This window comes from Danio aesculapii, chromosome 8, assembly GCF_903798145.1.
Source record: "Danio aesculapii chromosome 8, fDanAes4.1, whole genome shotgun sequence".
Classification (NCBI taxonomy): Eukaryota; Metazoa; Chordata; class Actinopteri; order Cypriniformes; family Danionidae; genus Danio; species Danio aesculapii.
Genome location: NC_079442.1, coordinates 12,731,115 through 12,741,617, shown reverse-complemented (window position 1 = coordinate 12,741,617; position 10,503 = coordinate 12,731,115). Strand labels below are relative to the sequence as shown.

At 36.6% G+C, this 10,503-nt stretch overlaps 1 protein-coding gene across 1 annotated transcript; it reads right to left on the bottom strand.

Annotated features, from left to right (window-relative positions):
* Window positions 1-1,494: 1,494 nt before the first annotated feature.
* Window positions 1,495-10,032, bottom strand: LOC130233284 (dickkopf-related protein 4-like). The gene is made up of 4 exons (XM_056463235.1): window positions 9,892-10,032; window positions 9,644-9,763; window positions 9,447-9,528; window positions 1,495-2,257 (listed from the first exon to the last, which is right to left on the bottom strand). Exons 1-4 carry the CDS (start codon window positions 9,994-9,996, stop codon window positions 2,016-2,018), a joined length of 549 nt encoding a protein of 182 aa, XP_056319210.1. The 5' UTR covers window positions 9,997-10,032; the 3' UTR covers window positions 1,495-2,015.
* Window positions 10,033-10,503: the final 471 nt, after the last annotated feature.

Below are 10,503 nucleotides of genomic sequence, written 5' to 3'. Positions count from 1 at the left end.
GTAAAATTGGCTCTGCAAATGATTTAGTGGAGTGGTTAGGGATTCCTGACTACTGTGCGGGGATACTGGGTTCAAATCCAGGTTGATAAAGCTATTTTGAAATGCTTTGATGTTGTATCGTTTTGTTTCAACATTGGTCTGACATCGGAATAAACACTTTGTGAATAAATATGTCTTGTTTTTGTCATAAAACTGTCTTCCTTTTGAACCCTCACTGACTCTATTGCCCCCCCAATACACCCCCCACACTCCTCTAACTTATACTCCTCACAATCACTGCACTATTTAACACTTGCACATTTAAAGTTTGCACATATTCATTGCACTACATTGCACTGATTCACTTATCTGAACTGTACATACCCACTGTACATATACATTTGTAATTGTTTATCTGTCTGCACACTTCTGCTATTAATAGCATCCTGTACATATATTCATTTATTGTAAATCTGTTCATAGCTAATACAACCTGTATATAATGTTCATAGTACATCCATCTGTAAATATTACCATAGTTTTTCTATAACTGCACTTTATAACTTATACCTGTATCCTGCACTTGCTGCTATTGCACTGCTGGTTAGACCGAAACTGCATTTCGTTGCCTTGTACTTATACATGTGTAATGACAATAAAGTTGAATCTAATCTAATCTAATCTAATCTAAAACAGGGTTGTTGCTAGATCAGACACGGTTGTGGCCGAAAGTTAACAAGAATTATTTATATTATTAATTAAATTTCCCATTTATTGTATTTTATTAACGTCTACCCAAACCCTAAACCCAACCATCACGGTACTGTACAAATATTAATTATTGTTTTACAGTGTTACAAAAATGATGCTAAATTAATGGCGTATCAGCAGCTGTATCCTATCTAGACTACACCATAAAACAGCTGCATTATTAAAATACATAAAATCATGAATTTGGAGTATTTGTACAAGTCGGGATTCGAACCCAAAAGTCATTTGAAGCACAGTAACAATGTGTACACGCGCAGTCCACTAGACTATATGAGACAAAAGTTTTTAGACCCATTCAGTCAAATGCAGATTCTCCAGGTCTCGAAACGCTTCTGAACTGATCGATGCTTTGAATCGCTTTAGTCACGTGACCAGGTGTTTCGAAACACTTTAGTCACGTGACCTGGGTGTTTCGGATCATGCTTCAGTGCAGTGTTTCGAAACATTTGCGCTTCGGGATCTCGACACTGTCAAAACGTTAGTTTCACCTCAGCCATCCCTAGTTCTCCCTGTGTTCGTGTGGGTTTTCCTTTGGTTGCTCCGGTTTCCCCCACAGTCCAAAAACATGCTGTACAGGTGAATTGAGTAGGAAAAAATAAAATAAAAAATAAACATTAAAAAATGAATGGGTGAGTCTAAATGAGTCTATAGCTAAACAATATATTGAGATTAAGTCAAGGACATAATAATAGACTGAATGACATTACAGTCTGAAAAAAATTAACGAATAAAAAACAAAGAATGTTAAACAAAGATAATGCATTTATTGTTTTCATGCATTCAGGCTAATACCATGAAAAAAGACACAAATGGCATGAAATTGAAACAAAAAAAAGTAACGTTAGAAGATGAGCGAAGAATGTAGACAGAAATGACAAGAAATGTACATATTGGCTATATTATATTGATATATACTGTGTTTGCCAAATTCCTCTTCATGCTGTATAGAAAGAAGCTCAACCAACGCCTTCCAGGAAGTGTGTTTGGAAACACTAGACCATGACTAACACATCAAATATTTACTCACTGAAATGCCCGGCAGAGGGCTCTCGACTCAAACGTTTGTACAGTTTTAAAGGTGCAGGGAAGAAAAAACATCACAAAACCTCGCGCTATCGTCAGTGCGTTTGATTTTATCATTATAGCCGATGTTGTATTGACATCTCACTTTATAGGCAAAACAATGATATAAAACGCTTTATTTGTATTTCATAACTCATATATCATGTTCCGCCTAGCCAGCTGCCTGCGGTTAAACAGTTCTACTAGTTCCTCGCATCATGGAGACAAACGCCCTGTCCACGAGGGCTGTCGGGTCGCGCGCGACACTGCATGCTCTTCTCGCAGTCGCAGCGGTCCAGTCTCCGGCGGAATTTGGCGCGTCCCCGCAGCAGGCATACCTCACCGAGGGCGGGAACGCGCTGACATCTCCTTTCGGTCAAGTAGAGCGCGCAGCAAAGACCCTCTTCGCAGTCCCGCGAGCGCACACAAGGGGACATCTCCGGTACTGCAGCAGACAAATGTCGAGGATCAGTAACTTAAAGAGATAGTTCACCACCCAAAAGTTAAAATAGGAAAGTAGGTTATATGCAGAAGGACTTTTACTTTTCAATAACCCAGCGAAAGCACTATGCCTATGCACAAAGCCTATGCATTTAAGGTGTGTTTTCTTTACAAATTACTTCACTGTCTGATTAATATATAAAGTGTGTCTCAGAATGTACAAGAAGCCATGCATTAAAATCCATTGTTCCACATCACGTCTTTTAAATATGAAAAATTATTTTACCACAGTATTTCAATGGAGGTTCTGCGCTCGCCTGCTGCTACTGATTATATTTTAATCACATTACATAATAGTCACATTAACCTTTCACTTGACGATCACATCCGTTGGGGAAAAACACTAGCTGTGCATATACCCCATTCTGTCATTTACCCTCATTCCAAACCTGTGTGAGGTTGGAGCTAAAAATATGCCAAAACAATTAGAATTGTGTTAATTTGAATTATTGACAATTGTAATTTAATAAATCTGAATTTCTATAAGCCATTAAAAATGGTTTGAATTTCTTAATTTGAATTTAATAACTTGAATATTAAACATCTGAAATTTAAGACAACTGAAATTTTCAAGGCTGAATTTTTTTTAGAAGTATTTCCAAACTTTAGATTTTTTGTGTTCTGAATTCCTAAACTGCAGATTTCCAGTTTGTAAAAATACAGTTTCAAATTTTTCAAGATGAAGATGCGACCAGTTTTCACTGCAAAATGTTCACCGCATACGCGTTTTATTAGACATTCATGCAGAAAAACGCCAAACGATGAGCTCAGGAATAGTTTAAAACAGACATGTCAACCTGCTTCTAAACCCAAACAAAATCTGACTGTAAGCTCATTTTTTGAGTTATCAACATTATGTAGAAAGAGACCAAACTTAAAAAGATACTTCATTCAATAACTGACCTGTTTTTTTTTTTTTTTTAACCATTTTTGGGTGAACTATCCCAATAAATCTATGCTCCAAAGCAGGCATGTCCAAGCTCGGTCCTGGAGGGCCGGTGTCCTGCAAAGTTTAGTTCCAACCCCAATCAGACACACCTGGGCTAGCTAATCAAGCACTTACTAGGCTTTCTAGAAACATCCATGCAGGTGTGTTGAGGCAAGTTGGAGCTAAAATCTGCAGGACACCGGCCCTCCAGGACCGAGTTTGGACACCCCTGCTCCAAAGTATTCAACAATTTAAGTTGAAATAACATATTGTGTTTTTTAAAATAGCACAATGGATTTAAATGTAAAAAAGTACATACAGCGTATATAAACGTAATTTACCACAGTTGTTAGGTGCTGGAAAAGCATACAAATGCACCTTGAAAGTGCTTGAAAAGTGCTGGAATTTAAAGTTGGAAAAGGTGTAAGAACCCTGAAACTGAGGATATGGTGATGTGCGCCTGTCAATCAATATTGGTGGGCCAGGGGACCACACTCCTACGTCAAGTTGCGGTCGATCTCAAAACCGCTCCTATTGGTCCACCGTTTTTATGTTGTTAAATTGAAACAAAAGGACTGGGTGTGTTTATATCACCTCAATATGACGATCTATACAATATACCTACACACATGTCTGTCCAAACAGCATGAAAAGTATATTTTTCACCATAGGTGCCCTTTAACAGGAGATATTTTGAAGAAACCTGCAAACATTGACTTTCATGGTATCTTTTCCTTACTATGGATGATAATGATTACAGGTTTTCAGCTTTTTTTCAAAATATCTTCTCTTGTGTTCAACTGAAGAAAGAAACTCATAAAAGGTTTATAATCAGTGAGTGAATTTTCATATTTGATTGAACTTACTTTTTAACATAACTGTGAGCAGCATGAATTTCTAATATCCTAGGCTGCACCCAAAATCGCCTACTACTCGTAGGTACTACATTTAAATTTACTACATGACTTGAAAAAGTACTTTGCTACATGAAAAGTAGTTTATCTTTAGTATGAATATGAGTAGTATGAATGTAACTCGAACGTACTACTTCAGCCATTTGTCATTATCACATGACCTACCCACGTCAGTTGCCTTGCGTCACTCCCATTCATGAATTCTCTGGTATGGTATTATGGGATAGCGTAGTGTCCATTAAATGCACACTTCAGAATCTCGCCAGTAGTCATCCTGGTACTTCTCACCAGAGCTGGGTGTAACGCGTTCCAAAGTAATGCTATATTCTAATGACATTTTTAGGGAACGCAGTAATGTAACTAATTACATTTTAAATTTGTGTAGTTTGATTAGACTAAAGTCAGTGTAATTGCATTAATGACATTACAAATATAGATTTTAGAAAACAATATTTGCTTTTTTTTAAATCAAAATTTCAGCTGCAATGTCAGTTAACAAGCATTCACTTTTAAATTCGCTTTCGCTTTTAAGTTACTGGAAATTGCTGTGAAATAGCAGTTTATGAGAGTGGCTGCTTCTTCAAGTAAAAATACATACATTACTTTGACTTCATTGAGCGTAAAAACAAGCCTGCAAACAAGTCCAGTCTCTAAAGAACTGCTTTTTACTCAACCAGCAACTTGTTCAAGCACTTGAACTGAAAGCATTCTAGTCGACAAGGAGGACATCTGCGCCCAAAAACACAGCAGCTCAACTCAGCCTAAACAGGCTAAATTTGAATTTTGTGCAAGGTCGGGAGTGAAAATCTGAAGAGAAGCGTAGCTGTTCATGGGGCCGTTCACATATTGCCTCTTTTGCGACAACAAGTTCGTTATTTTCAATGGAGGTGTGCGGCTTACACATGCATATTGGGTGAGATGCACATGCGGTGTGCAAGCAGCGCAGCTCACCAACGTATTCCAGATTTCACATATTCAACATTTAAATGCTGGTTTATACTTCTGCGCCTAGTGATCGGCGTGACCCATGGCGCATGCTTTGCGCGTTGGTATGCATTTAGACTTCTGCATGCTGTTTGTGTTGCTCTTTTTATGTTCTCTCTATGGGTCGGGTTTTTTCGCTGGTGTTTTGTTTTTCTGAATGCAACCTTAATGTAGAAGTAGTTCAAACTCGCTCATTCAGAGGCGGGAACTGGCAGACGTGCAACAGCATTAATCATAAAGACATAAAAGTTACTATCTGGAGCTCCTTCACGGGACTCGACACTTGTAAACATTGGCTCCAATAGGTTCGTGCGGCCGTCACCCTACCCACACTCGTAAGCGATACCAAGCCGACCCATCACAGAGCTTGCGATTTGCATCGTTGTGACGTGTAGTTACATTTCTTGAGAGGTCCGCATCAGGTCAGTGTCAGCCACGGCGCGGGGGTATGCAACCACGCAAAGGCTGCGCTGGACCATGTTGTGTTTTTTTTTATCTACTATGAATGCCAATGGTTACAGGTATCCAGTTTTCTTCAAAAATGTTTTTGTGTTCAACAGACCAAACAAAAAAAAAAAAACAGGTTTGACCAAGTGAAGGTTAAGTAAATAATAAAATAGTTTGCTTAAAACTTTATTTCTATTAATCTTTTGAATTTGTCAAACTGCTGTGAATATTAAATTACTGAAAGAGCTGCAGTTTATTTTGTATTTTTTATATGAGTAACTTTTTTATATGAGTAACTTCAAAGTAAATAATTAGTAATCTGATTACTTTTTACATAAAGTAATTAGTAATGTAATCAACTTACAATTTTCCAGTAGTAATCAGTAACTTGTAATCTATTACTTTTTAAGTAACTTACCCAACACTGCTTCTCACATACTGTTTTTCCAATACTATGAATTCAGACACACTACTCAGCTCACAGTTTTTAGCGTACATGGAATATGTGATCTCAGACACAGCCATAGTCTTTGTTTTCGTTTTGGATGTACTAGCACAGTCTATATAGTTTTATAGTACTTACTATTCAGTTTTGCTTTTGTATTATCAGTTTTCTGGAGTATTTTACTACTTCAGTTATTTACATTTGACACCGCTACATTCTTCTAACCAACCCTGAAACATAACACCCAGCCACCATTTTATGTTGCTTAACCTACTTTGTTATATTATGGAAAAAAAATAAAATGAGATGATCTGTTTATTCTTTAAATAATTAATGATGTGACCAGTCAAACAGGCAAAAAGCTGGGAGGTTCACATCCATTTTAATATGTTAAGATGTAATCATGCCCTCAGAAAGGTAATAGATTTTAATTTTAATTTGACATTTTAAGCTTTGTTCTTAAGGTAACGCAAAATAATATGAGTGATATTTCTATAAATATTCACATTCAATAGAGAAATGTAGTTTAGGAATAAAAAAGGTTTTAACCTTTAAATTTTTTACATGTTTATAAATGCAAGTGCCATTTTTTTATTAACACCTTGTCAACTATATTATTTACAGTTTTCTATATATATTATATATATATTTTTACAAAAGATCTGTCTGGTTCTTGAATCTGATTGGCTGACAGTCGTGTGATATTCAGCAAATAACAGCAATTGTCCAGCCTCTTAACCCTTCACCCTTGTGTATTACTCCGCCCACATTTAGCGACAAGCAGAAGACACAACAGTTTGACAAATATTGCAGCTGTAGGACACTTTTGGGGCTTTTTAGTCGAGAATGTAGTTGTTTAGATTGTAACTATGCAGTTTATTTGTAAGGATAGTGCCTATTTTAAATATTTATCATTTCTGAGAAACAGTGCATCAGTGGCCAAAGACGGTTGATGGCGTCATCCACTAGATGGCGACAGAGACTGCATAATTAACAATCTCAGTCCTGGAGGGCCGGTGTCCCTGCAGAGTTTAGCTCCAACTTGCCTTAACACACCTGCCTGGATGTTTCAAGTATACCTAGTAAGACCTTGATTAGCTTGTTCAGGTGTGTTTGATTAGAGTTGGAGCTGAAACCTGTAGGGCACCGGCCCTCCAGGAACAAGTTTGGTGACCCCTGCCTTAGAGGATTAAAAACAGCGTAATTTCTAACTACAGCTGATCAAATCATTATTAAACAGGTAAATGATTTGCTAATTCGATCTCTCTCTTTTGTATGTTGTAGTTCTGTATTTATACTATAGTAATATTGTGATCTGCTGCTTTCATGCCGTTCAGCCTTATAATCTTAAAATATCAGCAAAATCACCTGTTTGGTCATCACTTTAGATATTACGCAAAAGAATCATTCAAATACTAGCTCTAAAGAGATGTTGGTGAATTAGCAACCGTGTCTGCTGTTCTGACATCAGCTGGAGATGTAAAAGAATGTTTGAAGAAAGTAGTTCCTCATACAAAAGGATTTTGAGACTCTCATAATAAAAATGGTAAAAACAAACAAACATAAAAACAGATAAAATGTGTTAATGTGCTAAAAGAATGATAATAGCAAATCCATTTGCGCCACTTTGTGGACTCATGGGTCTTTCGGTGTAGATAAGAGGTGTGTTAAGGCGCATTGTTGGTGCGCTGCTATTTTGAGGAACTAAAATAGACTGCACAATAGGCTAGCTGAGAGCAGGTTTAAATTCTAGCGCAGAGCGCGTTAGTTATGTGCCTCGCTTAAACATTGCTTAAGACACACAGGATGCACAGCAATAAACAAATATCTTTACAAATGAAAAAGAATTAAAAGAATAAAATATTACAAAAATTATTTTTACATAAATATAAAAACCACTGCCTTCACGCGTTCTTCATCTCGGGGGGGCTTTTTCAGTTTATTCACGACAATTTAATTTTGTATATTTGACAATTTTTCTTGTGCTGCTGATGTTCTGTTTAAGTGTTTTCTTGCTAGTGAAGCTGTCAGTTTTTCCACTTACAAAGTTCGCCATGTAAATAGCAAATGCGCCATGGTGCGACGCAACTGACTCTTAAAGGGAATGGGAGATAAAACTATGATTGGTTTATTCTCAAAACACACTTATAACTCACTAAGAGAATAAGCTCAACCCTGTTAGACCATGCGCCACGGCGCAGAACTTATTTTTCCATCCTTAAAATAGCAAAGGTGGATTCGGACACACCCTTAATGTTTTTGCGCCCTGCGCTTTGCACCTAGATCATTAAAATAGAGCCTAGATCATTAAAATAGAGCCAAAAGGCACTTGGCTGCCTCCCACCAGTGCCGATATACAGCTATATCGCTCTGCTACGAGTGTGATATTGCTTATTAATACAACAGATTTGTCTGGTTCTTGAATCTGATAGCCATGCGATATTCTGCAATATCAGCACTCGTACAGCCTCCTCACTTGCTTTGGCATTTTCGAGGTTAAATATTGATGCTAATATTATATGCTAATTGCAACAAATAAATACTGGTAGATATGTCTATAGACTTATGGCATTTCATGCCCTTCAGCCTTATAATCTAAAAATGTGAGCAAAATCACCTTTTTTGTCATCACTTTAGACATTATGCAGGAGAAAATTTCAAACACTAGTTCTAAAGTGACGTTTGTGAAAAAGTAACTGTTTCTGCTGTTCTGACGTCAGATGGAGATGTGAAGAAATGGTGGAAGAAAGTAGTTCCTTAAGGTTTTTAGACTCTCTTTGATTTTCTTTTAATATACACGATTATGCCATCAAAACTGTTGTATAAACGCAATATCACACTCGTAGCAGTACGATATGGCTGTATATCATCACTGGTGGGACACTAAGGCACTCAGCTGCCTCCCACCAGTGCCGATATACAGTCATATCGCACTGCTACGAGTGTGAAATTGCTCATATATATATATATATATATATATATATATATATATATATATATATATATATATATATATATATATATTAACTTAATTAAGCCTTTAAATGTCACTTTAAGCTGTTTATATATATATATATATATATATATATATATATATATATATATATATATATATATATATATATATAATTTTTTTTTCATTTAATTTAGGAACTATTACATGTATTACATGAACATACCTATATATACCTATATAATTTATGCAAACTTTACCGTAATCGATATCCTGTTTTTAACATGTTAAACAGTTCACATAAAACATTGTTAATGTTATCAATAATATCCTAGACTTTCCAGCACAGTAACAATCATGAACAGTCTATATTATATTATATTAATACTTGACTGCATGTATGACCAAAACATGACTTAAAATGAAAATTAATGAATTAAGTACATTAAAGACTTTCCTCACCTTTTTTATTTCCACGGCCATCCAGCTGAATCTTTGTCTTCATAGAATTATGTGGTTTCTTGGAGCCTTTGCATCCAGCTGCCTTTTGAAAGACATTTTTTTTTTCATTTGATCCATTAATGATTTTTAAAATGTTTGATTTTGTGTCATTTTAAGCAGTGATGCATGACTTGAATAGATCTGAAGAAATTTCTTACTTGTCCAGTGGTGCAGTCTTGCCCAGGAGGCAAAACTTCTCTAATTTCCTGGAGAGCTGAGCTTCTTCTAACATAATTATGAGAATTTGCAACTGTGTCACTCCGTAAGTGTAGCACTGACTGGAAAAGATTGTTGAACTCATGTCATAGTCACAACAACAAACTCGTTGTCAGAATAACATATTTATGTATTCTTTGCATGTCCATTAGTCCAGCGTAAAAACTTTCATGAATATATATATTCTTACCTCTTGAGAGATGGTCATTTCCCTGGAGGAGCGGATAATGTTTGAATCCAGACACCGAACCACAGAAATAACAAACAACCAAAACAAAACAATAACTATCTGCATTTTTGCATGCAAACTGTCCAAACCGCAATGAGACCGTCAGCAAGCGCAAGATGGTGAGGTTTAGTGTGGAAGAGCAACCTGCCCCGTGTTTTAATGGACCTGTGGCAATTATCCAAATGAAACATGCGGGCGGGGAAAGAAGAAAAGGAAGGATGGGTCTTTCATTAGTGGTTACTTTCTGAGCGCTTCAATGTTTACAGTCTCAGCTCATGTAGGAAGTGTGTAGTGCACTGCAATGGTAATTAAGGCAAATTATGGCCTATATACATAATAAACATGAAAGCTTGGATGTACCTTTCATGGCACATAAATCCACATTGACCCTCTACACATGTAGCACCTTTGAAACTTGTTATGATGAAAAATATGACATCCTTTAAATGACAGCCATCAGTTAACCGCATCAGTAGACTCGGATGTGAGGTGCTTCCTGAAATGGAACGGGTGATTATCTACACCTTAAACGCTGGCTTAGGAGGGGGAAACTCAAAATCCACTATTCTCACC